This window comes from Urocitellus parryii, chromosome 2, assembly GCF_045843805.1.
Source record: "Urocitellus parryii isolate mUroPar1 chromosome 2, mUroPar1.hap1, whole genome shotgun sequence".
Classification (NCBI taxonomy): Eukaryota; Metazoa; Chordata; class Mammalia; order Rodentia; family Sciuridae; genus Urocitellus; species Urocitellus parryii.
The window spans coordinates 176,218,297-176,242,346 of record NC_135532.1 but is presented as its reverse complement, the minus strand read 5'-3'; the positions used below and the strand labels follow the sequence as shown (position 1 = coordinate 176,242,346).

Below are 24,050 nucleotides of genomic sequence, written 5' to 3'. Positions count from 1 at the left end.
GATCATCACCAGAAGCCATGGGGAACAACCTTCTGAACAGAATGGGGTGTGGGGATCCCACCACCTACCATGGTCATCTCCTTTAAAACAATGGATGCACTATCTAGGGAAAGGAATGTCCTTGGACCCTACAGATTCCAGGATGGCCAAGAAAAGCTGCAGCCCCTAGGATGGATCTCTGGGAAGGAGATGGCTAGAGAGGTTTTGGTTCCATGAGCTGGTGGGGAATCAGTTCTGGAATCAGCTCTAACCTGGCATTCCAGGGCCAGCTGGGAGGAGGCTGTGCAGGTGAAATGCATATTAGGAGTCTAAGCAGGGGTTCCCTTAGTCAAGGTTAGCAAAGGAGGAGGGGTGATCTCTCCAAGGGTCACAGTTGTCCTGATAGGCTGCTTGTAGCAGCCAGAGGGTGCCAGCTGAAGACAGAATAGGACCAGTATGTGATAGTGAAACCATGAGATAATGAGGGATCACAGCAAAGGTTATCATAACTGCTCAGATTTCTTTGGTGTCACTTGGCCAGCATTGATCCATGCGTGTCATGCATTCATTTAATAACATGGAATAACTGTTCTGAGATGGAATCATTATCACCCCCATTGTACAAAAGGAAACAGAGGCATGCAGATTACAGAATTAGAGAGCAGTTTCTAGATTATGGACTCCTGGGCTTTGCTATCTTCCTAGTAATAGACATTATTTATTTATTTCTATGGCACTAACAATTGAATCCAGGGGCACTCTACCTCTAAGCTATATCATCAGCCCTTTTTATTTGATTTGAGACAGGGTCTTGCAAAGTTGCTCAGGCTGACCTCAAATTTGCAATCCTTCTGCTTTAGCCTCCTGAGTCACTGAGATTGCAGGCATGTGCCACTGTGCCCAGCATAGCCATCATTTATCCAGCACTTACTATCTGCTATTATATTTTCTGTGCACTTTTATTTTATTATTCATATTTTGTTATTAATATATCTCATTTGTGGGTATTTGTAAATAGATACATTTTCATATGGTTTATTTACTAGAAATATTTCTTTTTGTATTTGTGTATTTAGACATATGTATTAAATATGTATCTCATTCTAGGAATATGGTGAGACCATCAAGTCAGGCAGATAAAGCCACATATGTATATGAACAAATTTCCATGTTTTATACACAAACATATTTATATGGCTACATACATATTTCTAGTCATTTCCATAATATACATATTTACATATGTCTATAGAACAATAGGCCATATAGATCTCAGTCCAGCATGAAGGATCTAAGAGACACCTGGAAGCCCCCTAGCAGGGTTGCTGGTCTTGTATTTCTCATCTTTCTCTGAACTTTCAGTCTTCACCATGAGCCTATGAGATGGGAAGTATTTTTATTACCATTTTGCAGATGAGGACATTAAAGCAAGGGGAAAAAGTAGTGGAGTGTGCTGGGCCTACTGCAATAAAACACATGTCCTTCCTTCCTTCCTTCCTTCCTTCCTTCCTTCCTTCCTTCCTTCCTTCCTTCCTTCCTTCCTTCCTTCCTTCCTTCCCTCAGTGCTGGGGATCAAACCCAAGACCTTGATATATAGGACAAGTGCTCTACCACTGAGCTACAGTCCCGGCCCTGTCCATTCTTTGCTCTTGATCTTCCCTTTGCTTTTTCTACTTGGAAAATCATGAGTGTGTGTGTGTGTGTGTGTGTGTGTGTGTGTGTGTGTGTGTTTTGCTGGGGGCTGGAGATGGAACCCACAGGGCCTTGAGCATGCTAAGCTTGTGATCTCCCATTGAGCTATACCCAAGCCCCATGATCTGTTCTTCAAAGCCAGGTTCAAGTGTCTTATTCTTGGTGAATACTACCCGTCTCCAGTCTCCCTCTCTCCCAACCTCCACCTTGGGCATTGTGCTCCCCCCACCAGCCAAGACACACTTGAAGTCAAACACTGGATGGTGTTTACACTCTCACCCTCCAGACCCAGCAGGCTGCCCTGAAAATAGCAGCCTCTCAGAAAGTGTTAAATGAATACGAAGAAAAGAAAGATGGGAGGAGTAAAGACAGAGAGATAGGGAAGACAAAAAAGATATAAGGGTAATCCTGTTTGGAGGATGGTTACTGAAATTGAGTAACCGTGACCTTTTCCCTGACCTATGGGACAGCCAATCAGTGAACTCACCTGTCACCCTGGAACTGTGGCCCTTACTTAGAAAGTAAGTTGAAAGAGCCCATATGTCATCTGGCCCAACCCTCTGGGCAATGGTGCACCTTCCCCACACAGAGGAAGGGTGAGGGACTGTGTTGGAAGGACTCTAGTAATGGGGGCTCCCATAACCAGGTGAAAGTGCTCCCTTATGCTGAGTTAAAATCCTCTGTGTCACCTGTCAGTTCAGTCCCCTCCTCCTAAAGACCCATCCAAAGGCATCAGCTCTCTTTCCACTCCATGGGCTCTGCTCTGCCACCCCTGATCCATCACGGGGACTGAGTCTAGGCCCTGCTTACTCCCTTGCAGCAGAGGATGCCAGCACTCACTCCCCTAGGACACTACTGACTCACTGAGACTAGGGGGGTGCGGTGAGTCACTGCTTGCCCGCGGGGAATCTGTTTCCTGGTTAGGGTGCTATCAAAAACATCCTCTGCCACTCTGCTCACGCAAGAGACAACCCAGCTTTTCAGTGTCTCAATCCTGCCTCCTCAGAAGTTCATCCATCTGTACACACAACTTTATACCAACAATGCACTCTGCCTTAACAGACATCCAGGTGACTTTCAAGGAAATTTGGAACTGGACTTTTAAATGGCGATATCTACGAAATAATTGCCTCATGCTGAGTAAGTAATGATAATAACTGATATTTTTGTGACCCTTAGGAGTTGACAAAGTCCTTTCATGATTTGTTATCACTTTTTGCAACCATTCAGTAAGGCTGGTATAAGAGGGGTATATATACATATATAGAGACACACATATGTAGTCTTTTTTTTTTTTTTTTAAAGAATAAAGGGACTCGGGCACTGGGTGGTGTGGCTAGTGGCTGGAGTATAGAATGTACTTAGCATGCACAAGGTACTGGGTTCCAACCCCAGCACCATAACTAAGAAGAAGAAGAAAAAAGAGAAGAAGAAAAAAGAATAATGGGAATCAGAGTTCCACAGCTGGTGAGTGTTGGGAGTCACGACCCGCCCCAGACTTTCGGGATCTAAGGTCAATGGTTCTGTCCAGTGGGTAGCAGGCCAGCTTCAGCCCCCTGGAGGCTACGTGCCTCCTCCATGGGGCCTGTGCAAAGGCTGCTCGCTGTGGGTGGTGGCAGCACTTCTCTGTAGCCCCACGCTTTATTGTGCATTATCTTATCTCAATAGGAAAAGGCAATTCAGGGGAAGAATTTCCTTGTCGCGGTGCTCCAGGCTTTCCGTTGTCCAGACTTCTTAGCCAGTCCATCCCCTGGGTCTGACCATTACTCATGTCCATGGAGGCACCTTATCACGGCTGTCTAAGATATAGGGCATATTTTTTTCTCAACACCAGACAAACTGGAACCTGTCCACCCTTTAATGCCTGCCATCGTCATCAGCCAGCTCAGAATCTAGTACACTTGGAATCTGCTTGAAAAGCAGCCCCTACTAGTCCAGCTCCTTCCTTCACAAAGTCCCAGGAAGTCTGTTGCTAGTAACACAAAATCAAACAACAGCCCTTGGATGTTGGGGTCCTTTGCTGGCAAATGTGACTGTAGTCCCTGGAAAGCCACCTCAACAAGGAGGCCAATTGTGAGTCTGTTCACTGCTATACTTTCTCCAATGCCTTGTTTTGAAGCACTTCAAACCCACAGGAATGATGAAAGAATAACACCATGAACATGTTTAGACTTTTCACCTAGATTCACTAATTGTCCCCTTTGGACACATGTGCTTTTAATAGCTCTCGCTCCACATAAACCTGAAAAAATTATATATTTATCTATTTTTTATATATACTTACACACACACACACACACACACACACACACACACACACACACACTTAAGGACAGGGTTTGACTGAGCTTGTTTCATACTCCTGGGCTCAAGTGATCCTTCTGTGTCAGTCCTTCCAGTAGCTGGGACCATGAATCTGCACCATCGTGCCTGGCTATTTTTCTTTTTCATTTTGGTGCCAGAGATTGGACCCAGGGCCTTGTACATGATTGGCAAGCCCTCTGCCACTTAAATCTATCTCCAACACTGCCTCCCATCCCTACCCCAGCTGTTTTTCAAATGCCCTTTTTCTTATTCAGAATAAGAACCCTGGAAAAATTCTGCCCCCTGCCTTATTTTTTTTGAGGGGGGCGGGGGTACTGGGGATTGAACACAGGGCTGTTTAACCACTGAGCCACATTCTTACCCCTTTTAAAAATATTTTATTTAGAGACAGGGTCTCACAAAGTTGCTTAGGGCCTCCTTAAATTGCTGAGGCTATCTTTGAACTTGTAGTCCTTCTGCTTCAGCCTCCCAAGTTACTGAGATCACAGGTGTGTGCCACTATACCAACTTCCACATAATCTATCATGGAATCTAATGATTTCTGATACTAATAAATTTTCTCTTGTAATTACTAATAATGGCACATGCTCTCTTGTGTTCTATCTTTTATAGGGGGAGTGGGTACTGGGGATTGAACCCAGGGGTACTTAACCATTGAACAACATTCCCAATCCTTTTGATTTATTTTTTATTTTGAGACAGGGTCTTGCTAAGTTGCTTTAGGGAGTCCAAAAATTGCTGACTCTGGCTTTGAACCTGAGATTCTCCTACCTCAGCCTCCCAAGCTGCTGGGATTATAGGAATGCGCCACTGCCCTGGCTTGTGTTCTCTCTCTCTCTTTCTCTCTTTTTTAACTTGCTTTATCTTGTAGCTGTTTTTTTTTTTTTTTTTTAACCTGACCCATTCAAAGGATTCAGCTCCCTTTCCACTCCTTGGGATCTGTTCTGCCACCCCTGATCTGTCACACTGATATCCTGGATTGAGTCTAGGCTCTGCTTACATCCCTTGCAGCAGAGGGCTGCCAGCCCTGGCTCCCTTAGGACACTGTTGACTCACTGAGACTGGGGGGTGAGTCACTGCTTGCCCACAGGAATCTGTTTCCTGGTTAGGGTGCTATCAAAAACATCCTCTGCCACTCTGCTCACGCGGAGTTGGCTCAGCCTTTCAGTGTCTCAATCCTGCCTCCTCAGAAGTTCAAACACACATACAACTTTATAACCACCACCACAATAATTTTTTTTTTAAAAAAGGATTTTTTTTTCACCATGTGAGAACTAGAAATTCATTATCAGAATAACTTGCATTCTGGCATCGCACCAAATAATTTCAAGGCAATTCAGGTATGTACCTCAGTTTATTGTTCCACAATCTTTTAGACTTCAAGGCAAAATGTAATTTCATTAAATTATACTATTAAGTTGAACATGATATCTCACATATGTAATCTCAACTACTTGGGAAGCAAGAGGATTACAAGTTTGAGGTCAGCCAGGCCACTTACAGAGAACTTGTCTCAAAAAATTAAAAGGGCTAGGGATGTAACTTAGCCCAGAGAGCCCCTGGGTTCAATCCTGGGTTCAATACTGCACATACATAAAAATAAAGGTGTAATGTTTAATGTTTCCCAATCATGGGGTACTTATTACTTTCCCCCCTATTTTAAGTAGTTTCATGGGAACATCTTCTTACACAAATAGATCAGTTTTAAATTGATTTCCTAAGGACAGTGTTTCTCAAAGAGTGGTCCTCTATACTCTGTGACAGAATCACTTGAGGAGCTTAAGGTTCCCAGGCCCTGTCCAGACCTAGGCTGGAGCTTAAGAACCTATATTTGAATATCAGAGCTTTAGGTACACATTTCACAAAGTGTGATGGTTAAAACATTAGGCCTATGAAATGGCTCTCTTCACTCGTGGCCAGGCTGTCCTTGGGAAAGACTGTAGTGGTGAAAGTGTATACAGTCCTTTGTTCTGGTAGTGGGGTTAGAAAACCCTGTTTTTCACAGGAGATTCCAAGGGCTAAGATATCTGCAGGAGAAGAGGTAGAGGGATAGAGGGAAAGGTCAAATCCAGAGTAGATAGGTAGAACTTGCCAGGCTGTCCTGAAGGCAGATGTCAGTTGGAGTGGGCTCAGATCCAGTAACCTGGGACTCAGAAACTGGGTTCTAGTGGTACAAAGGACTCCGCAGTAACCTGCAGATGTGTAGACAGTTCTTAACACCATTCTCAACATGCCAGTATCCCTGTCCCACCTACTGTACCTCATTAGCCTGTAGTTAATGGAAGTTAGAGATAATTTAGCTAAAAAACTATAATCTTAGAACTTTGTTGACAGCAGCTTGGTTCCAATTCAAAACTAATGGAACCCTATGTGCTTGAGTGAGGCCCAGGGTTTCACACCAGCAAAACAAACAAAACAAAAAAATCAATGGAGAAGATAGTTGGACAAAACACTTTGGGAACATGAGCAAGTGTGATTGCGAGGAAGGAAAGAAGTAAGCAGGTTGGGAACGGAGGGCCAGGGAATTGTTGTTCTTCATAAACTTGGTCGGATCTGATTTTCTTTTTTAAACCACGCACCTGTATTATATTTATTTCAAAAAATTTTTAAAGTGTATTTAAAGAATGGTTTACAGTGCAGGCTAAGGCTGTTGATTGGTCCCAACTACACTAGGAACCAAAAAATAACTATGTGACTAACTCCCTAAAAACTCAGAGGAGACAGACTTACAGCAGCTAGAGCCGCTGGTGGTCTCCCGGGCCGCGGCTGCGCTGGCAGGAGCCCGAAAGCTGCGGGGGCTGGACTCGCACTCCCAGCGGGAGACGGTGGCTGCGGAGTGCGCACGCGCAGGGCTGCGCCTCTTCCCCTCTTCCCGGAAGTACGAGGTGAGAGGTTTGAATGGGCTACCTGCTGTGTGCCGGTGGCCGGTTCTCCCAGGAGGTAGGCGTGGGGAGACGTGGTTCAGTTCCCACTCATATGGACAATGGGCCATCACCCTTCTTTTGGGGAGGCCATCGACTGGCCCTCAGGCGGTTGTGAACGATCCCCCTGGGGACTGCCGAGAGAAGGCGCTCTGCAGGATACAGACCCCTCAGCCGTCATAGCTGCAGACCCTGAGTGAGGACTAGCAAGAGGAGACCTGAGCCTCCTGCCACTACCAAGCGCTGATGGAAAATGCCCTAGGGAATTGGGAGGGCGTGCCGAATTCTCCAGGCAATCAATCAACGGAGGTTCTTAAAAGTTAACGCTGGTTAATGACTTGCTCTGCTAGAAAGGAGCAGTCCCGAATGTCCCATGGTTTGTTTGGCTTTCAGGGTTAGATATCAAGAAAAAGCAGATTAGACTTCTAAGTTATTTTATCTAGTATCGTTCTTGAACTTCTTAAGATCGTCCCTCTCACGTGATGACTCTTGAATACTAGGAGAGGCATATGTAAACTTCTTGAAGAGTTCTTCCTGGGCACTGCAGTATAGCTTGGGTTCATTCAAAACAGCCACCTCTGCCAGGGCATTGACCTTAACTTCAGAAAAAACAAAGTCCAAGAGAATAGGTCAGTGCCTGCATAGTTGGAAAATTTGAAGGAGAATGGTAAAGGGCAGAAAAAGGAGTGCAGAGAATTTGGGAAGTATGGTAATGAAGTGTGTGTGTGTGTGTGTGTGTGTGTGTGTGTGTGTGTGTGTTGAGGGTTGAACCCAGGGCCTTGCACATGCCAATCACATACCCCACCACTCAACCACATCCCAGCACCAGTATTCATCTTAAATGGATATCTTCAAGGCATATCTGAAATTTGTCTTTAACATTATGTTTCTTTTCTGAGCGTTTATAAAAATGTCCGTTTGTCTGTGGGAAACATACTAACTGGCATATTCACCAAAAAAGAAGAAATAAATCTAACCTAGCTTTCATTTTATAAATGAGGAAACTGACCCAGAACGGGAAATGACAAATATTACCCTGAATCAGACCTGGGAAATGGAGCCTCATCATACTCCTTGGCCCAATACCTGTCCTTAAACTAGTAGCTCATGTCTACTGTAACAAACATGATGTGAATATATCATCAGATGATGCATTTACTGAATTATCAGAGGGACATAAGAAAACTAGTTCTTCAGGCTCTATACAGGCTCTTTAGATAATTAGAGTCATCAGAATTCTCCCTAAATTATACAAACTTCTTTGGCAGATGAAATCTCTGTTGTTGTTTTCTTTAGATGAGTGTAAGCAGGGGCTGGATAATCACTTATTGTGGTTATTCTTAAGGAGATCCAAATCTCTGAAATCCCTTCCATCTATGGATCTGATTCTTTGGTTTCACTGTCTTTCAGCATATGTGTCCAAAAATATAGGGAGGAGGGAAACTAATCACTCTTCAAAATCTGCTGTTAGTCAGGTATAATGCACTTCATTTATGTTAATTCACTTAGTCATTACCATAAGCTTTCTAGGGAGGTTTCCTAGTCTGCCTTAAGAATTCACAAAGGTTAGGTAACATGCTTTGGGCCATGTAGATAATAGGTAAGACAACTAAGACATATTACACCATCTCTTCTCTGGATAGGATGATTGCATGATTTGTTCCCAGCCCTTCCAGTGGAGGTAACTCTTTGCACTGCTTAGTGGGTCCTCAGGGCAAGGACCTTCCATAGTCTTTGTGGCCAGAGTAATAGCTAAAAATGAAGCTGCTCTCCTACTAGGAGAAAGTCGTTTTGGTTGGTACCTCTTTACAAAAGTCCTGGGGTTCTAGAGCTTTGCATATAGGCAGGTTCTCACTAAACAATAAAGCCAAACTTTACTTCCTAAATTCCCAGGGTGGTTCACTGTGGATGAAGAGACTTGAGACAATCTGGGACCATAATGATAGTAACTGGTTTGTGAAGGGAAAAGACTGGGATGATAGGATATAGGGAGATAAATAGCATCTGGAGCTGAAATAGTTTGTGCTACTCCAAGGCAGCAAGAACATTTAGTGTTCTTGAGAATGGCCACTCCTATGAGGACTCAAGGGATTCTGATACCCCAGGGAGCATGATCCAACCTCCCTTTGAGAAAATGTTTGTGAGTGTGTGTGCACATGCTAAAGGTGAACTTCAGAAATGTCATCCTATCCCTATGCCTTCTGCTTTTGTCAAGCTGATCCCTCCTCCTGCTTGCGGTTACCACTCAATAGTCTTTAAATGAAACACGTTCCCCATGTTCACTCCATATATGACTATACATTTCTGTTTCCTGAAAAGCTGTGGCAATAGAAGTAAAAAACTCACTGAGTAGCTGAGCCCCTGAGCAAGTCAGTCACCCTTTGGTATCTTCCATGGCTAGCATCAGCCACAGACTGAAGCACCCACTCCTTAGCCTCCACGCTCCGTTTCCTTTCCAGTGTCTTCTATCCTCTACAATCCACACTGCACCATCAACTAGATTCCACCCTTCCGTGCCCCCAGGCTTCTACCATTTCACTTACTGGCATGTTCCCTTCAACTCCCTTTGCCTTGGGCCTCTATGCACCTCTTCTTCCTCTTTCAAAGTACAGCTGCATTGGCTAAGACCACAAAACAAAGTTGCCTTTAGCAATCGTTCTTTTATAAGACAACCAGGAACCCAAAGCAGATAAATGGAATAAGTAGCTTGGAGTTTTCTGCTAGTTCAGAGGTCACCCAGGGGATTAGGATCTATGCAGAGACCTGTGGAACCAACCCACTTTCCCAGCACCCCCTTCCTCATGCTGCCGGGACTTGCACATGCCCTTAGGAGAAACTGGGCAGCTGCAGCTGAGTCACAGGTCACTGTGAGCCAGCCAGCAGCAGAGCTGTGTTTCTTGGCATTTATCCCAGTCCCCCTCATGGCAGACTTCTGTGGCTCTGCTGGGATTCTGACTTACCACTATATTCCAGTGTGAGATGCTTTGATTCACTCAGTTAAATTTTATTCACTCTAGTGATTGTTCCGACCTTAGCCCCATTCCCTTCTCCCTTCCCCTCACATGTGACCACCTACCAATCATCTTCAAATGGGGTTACTATGCTTGAATTAACATGTTCCAGCATACCTATTACCCTCTGTATGCTCTCAGTGACCTCCTAAAGCACACAGTGCCCCTCACCTGTAAACCCTGCCTCCGCACACGTGTTGCCAGGCTGGAGGAAGTCCTCTTGCTTAGAGCAACTGGCTTTGCTTGTGCTTGCCATACCACTGATCTCACAGATACTTGGTTGACCAAGCAGTCCTATGGATAACTTCCAGCAGATACTGGAGGGCAGAAGCCAGGGCTTGCAGGACAGGCTCTGCTGAGGTCCAAACACATGAGCTATTTGTTAGGTGAACTCATTCCTGGCATCCAGCAGATACTGAATTTATAGTTGCATTTCATGGGAATAGAGGGAAAGGAAAGACGGGAAAAGAGGGCCCATTGTCCTTTGGATGAAGGTTTATCTTTACAAAGCAGGAGCCATCTGTGAGCTTCTAATCTTCAGAACAAATGGCATATCCAGGTCTGTCCATAGAACCCACAATCTTAGTTTTATTCTGAGCCAGGTAGACCAGCCACGCTAAGCTCCAGGTTCCTCACTTCCCTGGGCAGCTTCTTCAGTGGCTTAAATTCCTGCTATGGGTGTCACTGTAGGTCGATCTCTGCTCAGTTTTACTAATGAATGCCTCATCCTGGTCTTTGAGCTGATGGACTGGTTTTTAGAAGATACTAATCAGCAGAGGTCAAGTCTACTGTCGTCAAAGAGCCCCTCGGCACCTGGAATCTGAAGATCTCCATGTTGTCATTGTTCCTTTCAAAGTTGACATCTTCAGGATCCCACTGTAAAGAAAAGACACAAAGATATTTTGGTGGGACAGGTCCTTTCCATCTATTACTATCCCGTACCCTAAAAAACAACTCAATCTTAGTTCTGACACAGGCAAAGACAAGGACAACTGGGCGAGGTCAAGTTAACCAGGCCTCTGTTTCCTGCACCTAAAGAGAGCAAATACACCTTTAAATCAAGGAATTAATGAACCATTACCCTGAACAGACCAGCCCCATTTCCCTTGCCACCTCCTTTCTACTGTCCCCCATATTCAGCAAATTCCTATCTAGTGAGTCTGAGACACGATCCCTTTATCTTGAAAATGTCTACCTCCATGCCTAATTCATTCTTGGAAAAGACCAATAAAAACCCATTCTTTGTTTTTTTTGGTGATGCTAAGAATTGAACCTAGAGCCTCATGTGTACTAGGCAAGCATTCTTCCAGTGACCTATAGCCCCTCTTTTTATTTTATGTATTTTATTTTGAGACAAGGTCTTGCTAAGTTGCCTGGGATGGCCTAGAACTTTTCAGTCCTCCCACCTCAGCCTCCTGAGTAGCTGGGATTGAGGCAAGTGCCACCATACCTGGCCTCAACCCACTCTTGAGAGGAAGTACCTCCTCTGGCAGGAAGCCTGCCTTGGCTGTGTTAGCCCAGTGAGCTTGCACCTGCTTCTTCTTTCTTTGTATTACATCTGCTACTCATCCGTACCTGCACATGGATGGCCCCAGTCTTTCTTTGGACATCTGCCTTGTTCTCTTAGGGAGATGATGAACTCCTGAAGAACAGGGCTCTCACTTGGTGTTTCCTCTCAATTTGAGGCCCAGACGATTTGTTAAAAATAAACACTTCAGCCACTGTGCCTGGTGTAAGTGCATGTCTGCAATCCCAGCAGCTTGGGAGGCTGAGGCAAGAGGATTATGAGTTCAAAGCCAGCCTCAGCAACTTAGCAAGGCCCTAAGAGACTTAGCAAGACCCTGTCTCAAAAAAAAAAAAAAGGGGGGGGGTGGGGATGTGGTTCAGTGGTTTAAGTGCCCCCCAGGTTCAATCCCTGGCACTGAAAAAATAAACACTTAAAACCCAATTCAGAATCGTGAGCACTGCCAGTGAATATTTCATCATCTGACTCAGTTAAGTATGGGAAAGGGTAAGGGTAAAAAGTTAAAAAAAAAAAAAAGCTGGAACATAGCCTTTATGAAGGTGTTTGCAGATGATGGATTAGAGAGAGAACTCTGCACATGGTCAAGACCCAAGGGATTCTTAGTGCTACCCTTGATGTTCTAGCTCCAGAGACAAGTGGGGACTGGGCCAAGTCCTTCTGTCACAAACTTGCTTGCTCGTCTTTGGGTCTCATTTTCTCTGTACATAAGCTGAGGGTTGGATCAACAATTAGATAATAAGACCTCTTACATTTCTGAGCCTCTATATCTGATGATTTTGAGCCATGAGGTCACATTTGACAGTACTGGGAAACCCAGAAACAAGCAACAGTGATGGAAAATGTGGCAGACTAGGCTGGATTATGTATTTGGCAGAGGTCATAGACCCCAGATTTATGTCTGACAAAGACACTCTGCCGGATGTTCAAACTTGAGCTGAATCAAACAGTCTAGTTCTTAGAGGTCCCAAATAAGGTCTCCCAGATAACAAGTTACAAAACACACGTTATGTCTCTATTTTGAAAAGAAAAGCTGGTTCAATTAGAAATTCACTGATAATAATTGAACCAACTTCTACTACTTGATGATTTAAAAACCCATCATGTTAAAAAGACCCCCCAGTGACCCTATAGGCCTGGAGATGAGCTGGATTAGTTGATGCAGTTCTGCCTGCTGTACCAGCCACTCCTGGTGTGAACTCCTTATTTACTTGTGGTTGTAGACTTGGCTGGACACCTTTAAGTAAATTCTTCCCTGATGTTATCAAAGATTCCAAGTAACAGAGCTCGCTGGCCAGCCTCTGTGACCCACTTGCCCAGTGGCACAAGTATGGGCCCATTCCATTCTCAAAGGATGGAAGTGTGCTCTCTGATGAAGGCTGTTTTTGAGCTGAAGCCTGGGTCCTACATCAGAGTTCTCAGAAGGTACTCTGGACCAACCCCACCAGAAGGACCTGGGCTACTGTTCAAAAAGACTGATGCTGAGGACTCACCTCAGCTCCTACCTGCAGTTTGGCATTTTAACAAGTTCCTATGATATTTCTTAGATGCTCTGATGTTTGAGAACTATGGCTCCAATTGCTGAAATGACTTCTTAAAAGTTATTCTTGCTAATCCTGACCAAATCAGCTGCCCGCAAACAGAAACAACCTGCCACTTTGACCAAGTGAACTCTTTGAAATGAACTAGGTATTAGACAACATTTTAAATCCCTTTCTTTTGAATAATGTGTTGTAAAACTTCATTTATTGCCACATCTGTAATCTCAGGGGCTTGGGAGGCTGAAGTAGGAAAATCACAAGTTCAAAGCCAGACTCAGCAATTTGACAAGACCCTCTCCCAAAATAAAAAATAAAATGGGCTGGGGATGTGGCTCAGTGGTTGAATGCCCCTGGGTTCAATCTCTGGTACAAAAAAAAAAAAAAAAAAAAAAAAAAAGAGAAAAAAGAAAGAAAGAAAAAAGAAAAAGAAAGGAAGGAAAGAAACACAAACAAACAAAAAACCAACTTCATTTTCTCCCGCATGGTACTCGGGATTGAATCCAGGGCCTCATACATGCTAGGCAAATGTTCTACCACTGGGCTATATCCCCAGCCCTATTTATTTATTTATTTTTTTATTTTGAGACAGGGTCTTGCTAAATTGCTGAGATTGGACTTGAACTTGTGAGCCTCCTGCTCCAGACTTCCAAGTGACTGGGATTAAAGGTAGGTGCCACTGTGCCCAGTTAAAACTTCACTTTAAGTAATAAAACTATTGTGGGAAACCAGTCATAAAAATAATTTGAACAAAAGATAATGCATTTATTCTCCTCTCAGAAACCATCCTGGGAGATGACAGGCACAGGCAGTTGTCATAAAACACGTGCTTATCTGCTACTGTGAGGCAAAGATGGCATGGTGACAGCAACCAGGTGCCCCAGGTCTCAGAAAGACAAACGTGTGGAACTGTTTATCATATCAGCTGCTGCAGCCATGTCACACCAGCACTACCACTGGTGACCTACGGCGACTCTCGCTTGCTCATAGGCCCTGTTCCAATCCATGGATCTTCACTGGGTTATGCCTGTTTTTCTGAGTCCCTAGTGGATAGTATGGGCTTATGTGAATACCCCCAAAGCAAAAGACTCTGAACTAAGAGAGCCCGGCTAGTCCTCAAACTTGTCTCTTGATTTTTACATCCTTCTTTTTTTTTTTTTTAATGGATTTTGTCATGTGCCATCATCCGAGAGCCTCTAACAAAAACAGAAGCTGAAATCAAGCCATAGAAGTCCCTCCTGGAAGAGAGAGACAGCATGATTGTCCATACCTGCTCCGAGTTTAGGGCCTCCCAATACTTCTGCTGCAGGATAAAAAGAGAGACAGAAAAATGTTGGACTGATTTTGCTATCATCACACAGCACAGCAGAGCAGAGCTCAGTGCCAGCCCATCTGCTCAGGGAGCCAGGAGACAGACCCTCAGATGGTTTAGGGGCAAAGGGACAGCCAATTTCAGCAAGCAGAAAAGCAGCAGTTATTAGCAGTGACAGGTTAGTTAAATGATCAAAAGAATAATCACAATTACTAAAAAGGGCTGCAGGCCCTGGGAAAAATGACTGTAGAGATTTTTAAATTAATATTACTATAAATTAGTGTTATTAGGGACAGTAGTAATAATAATAATAATAATAAATCTAACCACATGGCTGAGATGATTCAACACAAACCCATAAAACTAAGAAAGAGAGATGCAAATAAAATCCCCACCTTAAAATATGGGGTGTTTGCTACCAGCCAAGATTCAGTTTTAATCAGCATTTACTGCAGGGTTGGTTCTACTCCAAGTCTCAAGTATGTCTGACTCAAGTTCCTGGAGCACGGGCACCAAGGTCAGCACTCCTTCATCCAGCACACCTGCGCAGCCTGGGAGCCCTGTATTTCTGACACAGAGCTGGGGGCTGCAGACATGTTAGGCTGATCTGTGAAATATCTGTTAACCTTACTAACTGCCATTATGAACTGTGCACAAGATCTGGGGTCATTGTCACATGAAAACAAAGACTCTGCTGTTCAACTCCTTCAAATTTTCATTTTAAACAGCTTCTTTCAATCACACAGAAAAGTAAAAGAGTAATCTAATGAACACTAATGGATAAATCCATTTTATTTGATCTAGTGCCCAAATCTTTTCATTTGCTAAAGTATTTTAAAGTAAATAATTTCATTTGTAACTACTCTAGAATGTATCTCATAGATAATGACTTATTTTTAAAAGTTCTAAACATAATGCTGTGATTATATCTAGCAAAATCAGTGGCAATTCCTTAGCATTCACCTTTTTTTTTTTTTAAAGAGAGAGTGAGAGAGGAGAGAGGAGAGAGAGAGAGAGAGAGAGAGAGAGAGAGAGAGAGAGAGAGAGAGAGAAAAAAATTTTTTTTTTTATTTTTTAGTTCTCGGCGGACACAACATCTTCGTTGGTATGTGGTGCTGAGGATCGAACCCGGGCCGCACGCATGCCAGGCGAGCGCGCTACTGCTTGAGCCACATCCCCAGCCCTCACCTTTTTTTTTTTTTTAAATTTATTTTTTAGTTGTAGTTGGACACAGTATCTTTATTTTATTTATTTAATTTATGTGGTGCTGAGGATCGAATCTAGGGCCTTGCAGGTGCTAGGTGAGCGCTCTACTGCTGAGCCACAACCCCAGCCCCAGCATTCACCTTTTTTGAGGGGTGGGATGTTGGGGATGAAACTAGGGTCTCATAGGTGTTAATAAGCACATGCTGTACCACTGAGCTACACCCCCAGCTAGCATTACTCTTTTGCTGACATCTGCTGCAGGAACATAAACTGAACATAAATGGTGTTTCCACAGCACCACAAAAAAACAGAAATGCAGATGATGTAAAGTAGGGGTTGAAAAAGTTCAATAACTTGCAAAGGTCATGGAAATAGAGAAATTATTTATTTATCCACTGGGGGTTGAACTCAGGGGTGTTTACCACTGAACTACATCCCCAGTCTTTTTTATTTTTTAATTTTGAGACAGAGTCTTATTACATTAGTGAGGATCTCACTAAGTTGCTGAGGCTAGCCTCCTCAGCCTTCTGAGTTGTGGAGATCACAGGTGTGCGCCACTGCACCTGGTGGCTAATAAGAGAAATTAAATAAAAATACTGACCTTCACCTTTCTGGGAAAATACAGGTATTCATGCAAAATGTAAATGGTAATTTATGATTATCACAGTTAGTGTATATTTGTTTCTTTAAAAAAATTACTAAATACAATATGGTGTCCTGGATTGTAGCCTAGAATAGAAAAAAGAACATTAGTGGAAAAACTGGTGAAATCCAAACAAAACCTGTGGTTTAGTTAAAAGTAATATACCAGTGCTAATTTCTTAATGTTGATAAATGTAGGAAGGTTATGTAAGCGAATATTAGGGAAATTGGGCAAAAGGCATAAGGAATTCTGTACTAATTTTTGAAACTTTTCTGTACACCTAAAATTATTCCAAAATAAAAAGTTTATTTAAAGCCAAACAAATAAGAAAGCAAACATAAATAGGTTTTGAGTTCCCCAAGTGGATTGAAATAAAACTTTAGAATTGCCTTTAAAAATCTCCATCATGGGGGCTGGGGTTGTAACTCAGTGGTAGAGCACTTGCCTTGCATGTGAGGCACTGGGTTTGATCCTCAGCACCACATTTAAAAAAGGAACCAAACCAAACAAAATGAAGGTATTGTGTCCATTCACACCTAAAATTAAATAAATAAACCCCCAGCATCCAAATTGGAGAAGTGTGCCCTCTAGTGGAGATAGTAGTCAGGATTTTTTTTTTAATGTTAAACTGTTTCAAATGAATTATGATAATATCTGAAGAGACAGTTACCCCAAGTCTTTTTAAGTGAGGTCTCTTAATCTCCCCAAAACTGTATAAATAACATTTTATAGTCTTTTACATGCTTGAATAACAAAATGTAAGCCAGGCACAGCGATGTGCTCCTGTAATTCCATCTACTTGGAAGATTGGGGCAAGCCTCAGTAACTCTGCAAGGCCACATCTCAAAATAAAAACTAAAAAGGCTGGGAATGTTATTCAGCGGTTCAGTGCTCCCTCCGCCCCATCTCAAGTTCACTCCCAGATCCAAAAAAAAAAAAAAAAGCAAAAATGTGTTTATCATAGATAAATTTTCAAAAAACACAAGTCCCATAATTCTATCCCTAAAACAGCACTTCTATGAACTGTTACTAAACAGACCTCTGAAACATATATAATAATATATATTTCTAATGAAATATAATTAAATTATTCAAATAGTTTTTCTCCCGCTACATATAACAAGCATTTCCACATATTCTCTCTCTCTCTCTTTCTTTTTTCCTGAGCTGAGTCCTTGCTGTGTTGCCCAGGCTGGCCTCCAGCTTCTGGGCTTTAAGTTGTCTTCCTGCCTCCAGAGTAGCTGGGACTGCTCCAGCTGGCTCCACATATTCTTTTTTTTTTTTTGTAATTTAGTTCTAGAGTGCTTTATTTTATTAGGATATATGTAAATCTTTTTTCTTAAAGAGAGAGTGAGAGAGGAGAGAGAGAGAGAGAATTTTTAATATTTATTTTTTAGTTCTCGGTGGACACAACATCTTTGTTGGTATGTGGTGCTGAGGATCAAACCCGGGCCGCACGCATGCCAGGCGAGCGAGCTACCGCTTGAGCCACATCCCCAGCCCCTCCACATATTCTTAACTTGTGTCCAGGACCATGAATCCATCGTCTCTGTGAGCCACAGCATGTGGCATTTCAATTCACTTCGTTCTTTTTTGTGTGTTCTGGGGATTGAACCCAAGGGAACTTAACCATGGAGCCACATCCCCAGCTAAGTTTTTAAAATATTTTATTTTAAAACAGGGTCTTTCTAAGTTGCTTAAGGCCTTGCTAAGTTGCTGAGGCTGGCTTTGAACTTGTGATCTTCCTGCCTCAGCCTCCTGAGCCACTAGGATTCCAGCCGTGGGCCAGCACCCAGGGCAATTCACTTCACCTCTACAAGCGCACTTTCCCATGCTTGTGGGAGCAGCACCCTATAGCTCTAGTCTATACAGCGTGTGGCAACATTTCTTTCATTCCTGAGGAATCGGAGGTGTGGCTAAGTCACTGAGGAAATAAGAGTCACTGTCTTAAATTCAAGCTGGTGGATCCTCAGAGACCATCTGTCCAGCTCCTTCCTCCTGCATCTGGGGAGAAGTGACCTTCCCTAAGGCTGGGAGGGGAGATGGTGCTAGATTTGGTAGAGGTCATAATATTTTCATGGCTAACTACACACCAGCTTCAGCTCTCCCAGATTCTATTAAACGAACTGCCTTTTGACCAAGTCCCTTTAAAACATTACAGAAAAAAAAATCTCATCTTTCTACTTTTATTACTTATTTATTTATATTGGGGGGTGGGCTGGAGGTTGAACTCAGGGCCATGACCAACGGGGTGAGTGTTCTGCCACTGAACTATATGCCAGCCCTACTTTTAAAGTGTATGTAAATAAACAGCGCTGGGGCTGAGGCTCAGTGATAGAGCACTTGTCTCACATGTGTGAAGCAATGGGTTCGATGCTCAGCAATGTATATAAATAAACGAATAAGACAAAGGTCCATCAACCACTAAAAGAAATTAAATATATATATATATACAACCCAAATTATTAAGTATATACAAATTATACAATATACATAAACACAAATTATTAAATATATAAAACCCAATTAGAAATATTGTCTAATTAGCCAACACCATGGACGTACTCTGCATCACCCAGGGCTTCACCCCTCAACGGGCTGTATCTCCTCCTCCCTACCTGCTCTGTTTCTTGCTCGCTCTTTCTTCCTGGGATGTTGTGGAGGGAAAGAACTGGGATGTAAGAAGGGAAATGTTACAGAGGCCCTGAAGTGCTCTGTGCAAGGACAAAACATGACCCTATGGCTGGTTGGTTTGACCATGCAAATCCCTCTCCATTCAGGTCTGCACAGGTCTTTCCTGAGCAGGATCAGTGACAGTGAAGTTCTGACCCCTGTGGACAGACCTCCTTTATTGAGAGGACACAGCGTCCTTGGAAATACCCCAGGGTTGGAAGGAAAGGCCTACCAGGGCAGTGGAATTGGAAATACTCTAGAGACCACAGAGGCAGGGAGGGTTCTGAGTGGAGCTAGGCAGACTCAGCAACCAGGTTAGCAAGGACACTGGCAGAGTATGATTTTGAGTTGCCCATTTGTTTTCCTGAGAGAAGCCTGTCCAAGAACTGACCCACATAATCACCCTCTGCCTGCCTCTTCCAACATACACCTTCCACTTAGGGTTCTGTTGCAAGGTGGGCCCTGAAAATGGCCCAGTCCAAAGCTGGAGTTTCACAATGGCCTCTGGGTGGACAGCGCTCTGTTGCATTTCAAAGCTCCTTCACATCTGACTTTGGCCAAGCCTGCTTTACCCTCTGGGGCTCATCATCTCCACTCCATACCAGGTTGAGAAAAGTGAATGGGTGGTGCCCAGTTCTGCAGCCATACAGGCCAGAGCCAGTATCTGAGCTCAGGCCCTCCGCTTTCTGCATTTTCCACGGCAACAAGTGTGGTGCCTTGGTAATCTTGCAAAGAGCTGGCAGCACTCCCATTGGACCCTTCTAGTCCCTCTCTGTCATATGGGATCCAGGTCTCATGATTCCCATTTACAGAGGGAGAAACTACAACCTGAGAAGTCCTGTGCAGGCCTAAGCCCCAAACAAGCCCCTGCATGCACCCCACTCCTGTACAGCCCAGGTTCCCCTTGGGGCCAGTGAAGTCTTCTCCTCACCCCAAGGGGAACAGGCTGCCCACACATTTCAGGATGGACTATGTTGTGCTGGTTCTGATGGCAGGTGCCTTCACCTCCCCAGGGAGGAAAAAGACCCGTGGAGGGCAGAAGCTACATCTTGAACTTGATTCCTGACCTTTGCTGCCTCTTGGCATGTTCTAACTTCCTTCTTCATGCTTACATAATTTTTCTTCCAAAATTGGCAACCTGCCCCAGTACTGGGGATTGAACCCAGGGGTACTCTACCACTGAGCTACACCCCCAGTTCTTTTTGTTTTTTATTTTGAGACAGAGTCTCACTAAGTTGTGAAGCTGGCCTCGAACTTGGGATCTTCCCGTCAGCCTCCTGAATCAGATCACACCTGTGTGCCGCCACGCTCGGCTTAAACTTAGCACTTTCATTGTCATTTCTCTTTTTCTCCTAAAAGAATGATTTGGCTTTAAGAATGGCACATGTCCAAGGGAATCTGTCCCGGTCAGCTGGTTCTGAATGTGGTTTGGAGACAGAATAAGCAGTGTTGGTTACCAAGAGCCTGAGGCACAGAATTAGTGAGGACACTTGACCCTCTTCCGACACAGCAGTCTGGTGTTCAGCCCTGTTCTCATGCCACACACACACAATGCTGCATGCATTACCTGTGCACCCTTGTGCGCGCGCATGCACACACACACACACACACACACACACACACACACACACACACACGGCTGCAGAAGCTCCTGTCCTGGACATCTCTGCTGTGCACACTTTGTGCCAGTGACAGAAACAGCTCCTTACAGAATTCCTACACAGCTTACAGCAGGCCTGTGCCATTGCTGGGAACCCGGAAGGAACAGATTAACTCGCTGCCATAAACACTCTTTGGTCACAAGGCCGGACTCTGTGTGTTCTAGAATCCCACAGTCTAAAAGACAGAAGAAAAGAATAAGAAGCCGTCAAAAGCCACACCACAGGAGCAGCAGTGCTGGGTCCTCTGCAGTTTCCCAAGTCTCTACACTCACACCCTCACCCCGCTTTAGGTCAGCACAGGGGGACACAACACACACATCTTTAGCAGTTCCGGTGCTGGGGAAGATCAGCCCTGCACTCAGATGGCTTCTTGGAAAGTGACAGGCCACTCCTGTAAGCCCTGCTACTATTTTCTTTGACCTCCCACTTGTGGACTCGGACTCCATGACTCAGTGACCCTTTCTTTTTTTGGCAGGAGGTACCAGGGATTGAACTGAGGGGTGCTCACCCACTGAGCCACATCTCCAGCTCTATTTGGTATTTTATTTAGAGACAGGTTTTCACTGAGTTACTCAGTGCCTTGCTTTTATTGAGGCTGGCTTTGAACTCCCGACTGCTGGGGTTACAATGACCCTTTGTCAGCAGCTGTTCAGTGCACCCTTTGGACGGCTATGCCAGGACTGAGGCTGCCCTGGTGCTGAACGGGTGGGTGATGGTTGAGTGAGTGGATCTACGATCTGCGGAGGGTGCACCTCCTGGAAGGTATCTGGAAACTACAGGGCCCAAGCAAATGGCCTCTCTACATGGCTGTTGGTCTCACTGGGGCTCTTAAACCATTCATCTGGTACCCTGGCCGATCCAGCCCGTGGGATCTTTGAAGAAAGACAAAAACAATTCAAGCTGTCCCTCCATGGTCCTGTCTCATTCCTCCCTGGATTTATTTGTAAATCCCAATGTTTTACCCTCTGTTACTTAGGACATTCAATGGGAATAATGGATAACAGACATGGCCTGCAAAGCCCCCCGGGTACTAGTCCCTTCAAGGCACTGGAGTGCAGTGGGCAACGTGGGAAGTTTCAGAGTGGATGACACTGGGTTCAAACCCCAGATCTGCCTTCTCTTCTCCTTTCTTTCCTTATTCTCTTCATTTTCGTGTGGCTAATTAAACTCCTCTACTCCTAGTTTCCTGCTTCAGGGCTGCTTAAACAAAGTCCTGGTGAGTCTTCACTATACCACCCCAGGCCCAGCACTTTGGCAAGCACCTTACTTCCTTAAGAATGGATTTGGAGACGCTTTGTGAACTGAGTGTGCGGAGACGCTGTGCTGCTGAGATCCGCCTGTCCCCCACTCTCCCTGCGCACTGCAGGATGTGGTGCTCAGGACAGCGGGCACATGGCCAAGAACACAACATCAAAACCTGGCCTCAGAGGTCAGTTATGAGATGATCAAGGACCTTAGGAGATGGACACATCACCTCTGAGTCCAGAATAGCTCCCAGGCCCCTGGGCCTGGACAGTGGGAGTCGGAAGCATTCACTTGTCAACCCAAAGGGTCAGGGAGAAACCCAGGAGGTCAGTAAGAGGCAGACCACGGAAGCCAACCTCAGTGGAGTCCAGGGCAGAGGGTAGGGGCATGGGCAGGCAAGAGTGGGGAGAGATGCCCTAGGTTACCTGAGTCCAGTGCCATGAAATACGTGAATTCTGCAAGAGAAGTCACAAACCACAGGAAGTAATACCTAAGCCCTGACACTGACCTCTGCACTTTCATCTTGTCACACTCCTAAAAGGAGTATGCGTGAGGCAGAGGATCAGATTGTGGATTGTGGCCAGTTTACCAAGCACTAGACCCACCAGGCTGGGCAGGCTGGGGCCTATGTGTCCTCAGGTATTCTCCCTTTCAATTTGGGCCTTCAGAACACATCTGCTGAATGAGCCACCAGATGGCCAGTTGAGGGGGACTTGTTAACCATCTGCCAAGCCCTGCCTCCCCACAAGCCAACCAGGATCTCCAAAAATACTACTTCCAAAACCCAGGTGGCATATCAAGCATGCCCAGTCCCACATTGGTTGAGTGGGCTTAATTTTCTTCTTTACTTTTTTTTTTTTTTTTCAAATTTTATACCAAAAACAGGTACTACGTTTATTTCTTTATTTAGAGACAGGGTCTCACTCCATTGCTCAGGCTCAAACTGAAGAGCTCAGGCGACCCTCTTGCCTCAGCCTCCTGAACAGGTGGGCGGTTGTTACTTTAAAAACAGAAGCCCTGATGGATCACACACCTGAAGAAGGCTCCACAGCCTCCTGCTCACACACTAAACAATCAATACTGGGAGAGACACAATTCCGTTTGATCCGCTAGTATGTGTGGTTAAGGGGAGGTTATCTCTTTATAGGACCCTGGTGGCCTTATCTACTGTGTATTTATGTTTTAGGGTGTGAAGCAGAAAGACTGCAGGGGAGAGGCCGGGGGTACTGGGCTTCTGACTGTTCCTTTTACCATGGACAAAAGCATCATTTCCACTAGCTTAATTTAAGAGTGTGACCCTGTATCCTTGGAACTGACATATTTTAAACAACAAATTTATAAAAATGGAGAGAAAGTAGAATAGAACAACAAGGATTGCAAAACAGAGAGATGGCCCAAACCAGCCACAAGGACAGATGTCTGAATTTTCAGTTTCCCTATTCAGTTCTCGCCTCAGTCAAGGGTGGGCAGCAAGACATGCTTGTTTCCACAGAGCGAATGCTGCCCACCTCTCCCCCGAGCCTGCCCTCACCAGCCTTCCTGTTCCTTCTCCTCACTGAATTCAGTATCCAGTTTATTCCTTCTCCCTTAGCCTCAGGCCTTGGCAGACACCCCTGTGGACCCTGGGTATCCCACATGTTCTGAGACTGGATCCAAGAAATACATGACATGGACTCAAAGTGGATCAAGGACCTAGGAATTAAACCAGAGACCCTGCATCTAATAGAAGAAAAAGTAGGCCCAAATCCTCATCATGTCAGATTAGGCCCTGACTTCCTTAACAAGACTCCTCTAGCACAAGAAATCAAGAATCAATAAACGGGATGGATTCGAACTAAAAAGCTTCTTCTCAGCAAAAGAAACAATCTGTGAGGTGAATAGAGAACCTACAATTTGGGAACAAATTTTTACTACATGCACATCAGATAGAGCACTAATCTCTAGGATATATAAAGAACTCAAAAATCTTAACACCAAAAAAACAACAACAAATAATCTAGTCAATAAATGGCCAAGGACCTGAACAGACACTGCTCAGAGATGATATACAATCAATCAAAAAATATATGAAAAAATGTTCAACATCTCCAGCAATTAGAGAAATGGAAATCAAAACTACTCTAAGATTTCATCTCACTCCAGTCAGAATGGCAGCTATTATGAAGACAAACAACAATAAGTTGTTGGAGAGAATGAGGGGGAAAAGGACTACAAAAGGGTGAAACCAATAGGGAGAGCAGTATGGAGATTCCTTGGTAAACTTCAAATAGAACCACCACTGGACCCAGCTATCCCACTCCTTGGTTTATTTATACCCAAAGG

The 24,050-nt window shown here is 44.4% G+C and overlaps 1 protein-coding gene across 3 annotated transcripts in view; it reads right to left on the bottom strand.

The window, feature by feature from the left end:
- Positions 1–9,523: 9,523 nt before the first annotated feature.
- Tmem44 (transmembrane protein 44) overlaps positions 9,524–24,050 on the bottom strand; it is a 35,309-nt gene continuing 20,782 nt past the window's right edge. The window contains exons 10-11 of one of the 3 annotated variants that reach the window (XM_026400282.2): positions 14,259–14,288; positions 9,524–10,804 (exon numbers count right to left, since the gene is read on the bottom strand). In XM_026400282.2, coding sequence (XP_026256067.1) covers positions 10,694–10,804; positions 14,259–14,288 — 141 coding nt within the window. In that variant the 3' untranslated portion in view covers positions 9,524–10,693. Of the gene's footprint in view, positions 10,805–14,258; positions 14,292–24,050 lie in introns of all 3 variants that reach the window. The other 2 variants (XM_026400281.2, XM_026400283.2) reach the window with 2 other exon arrangements.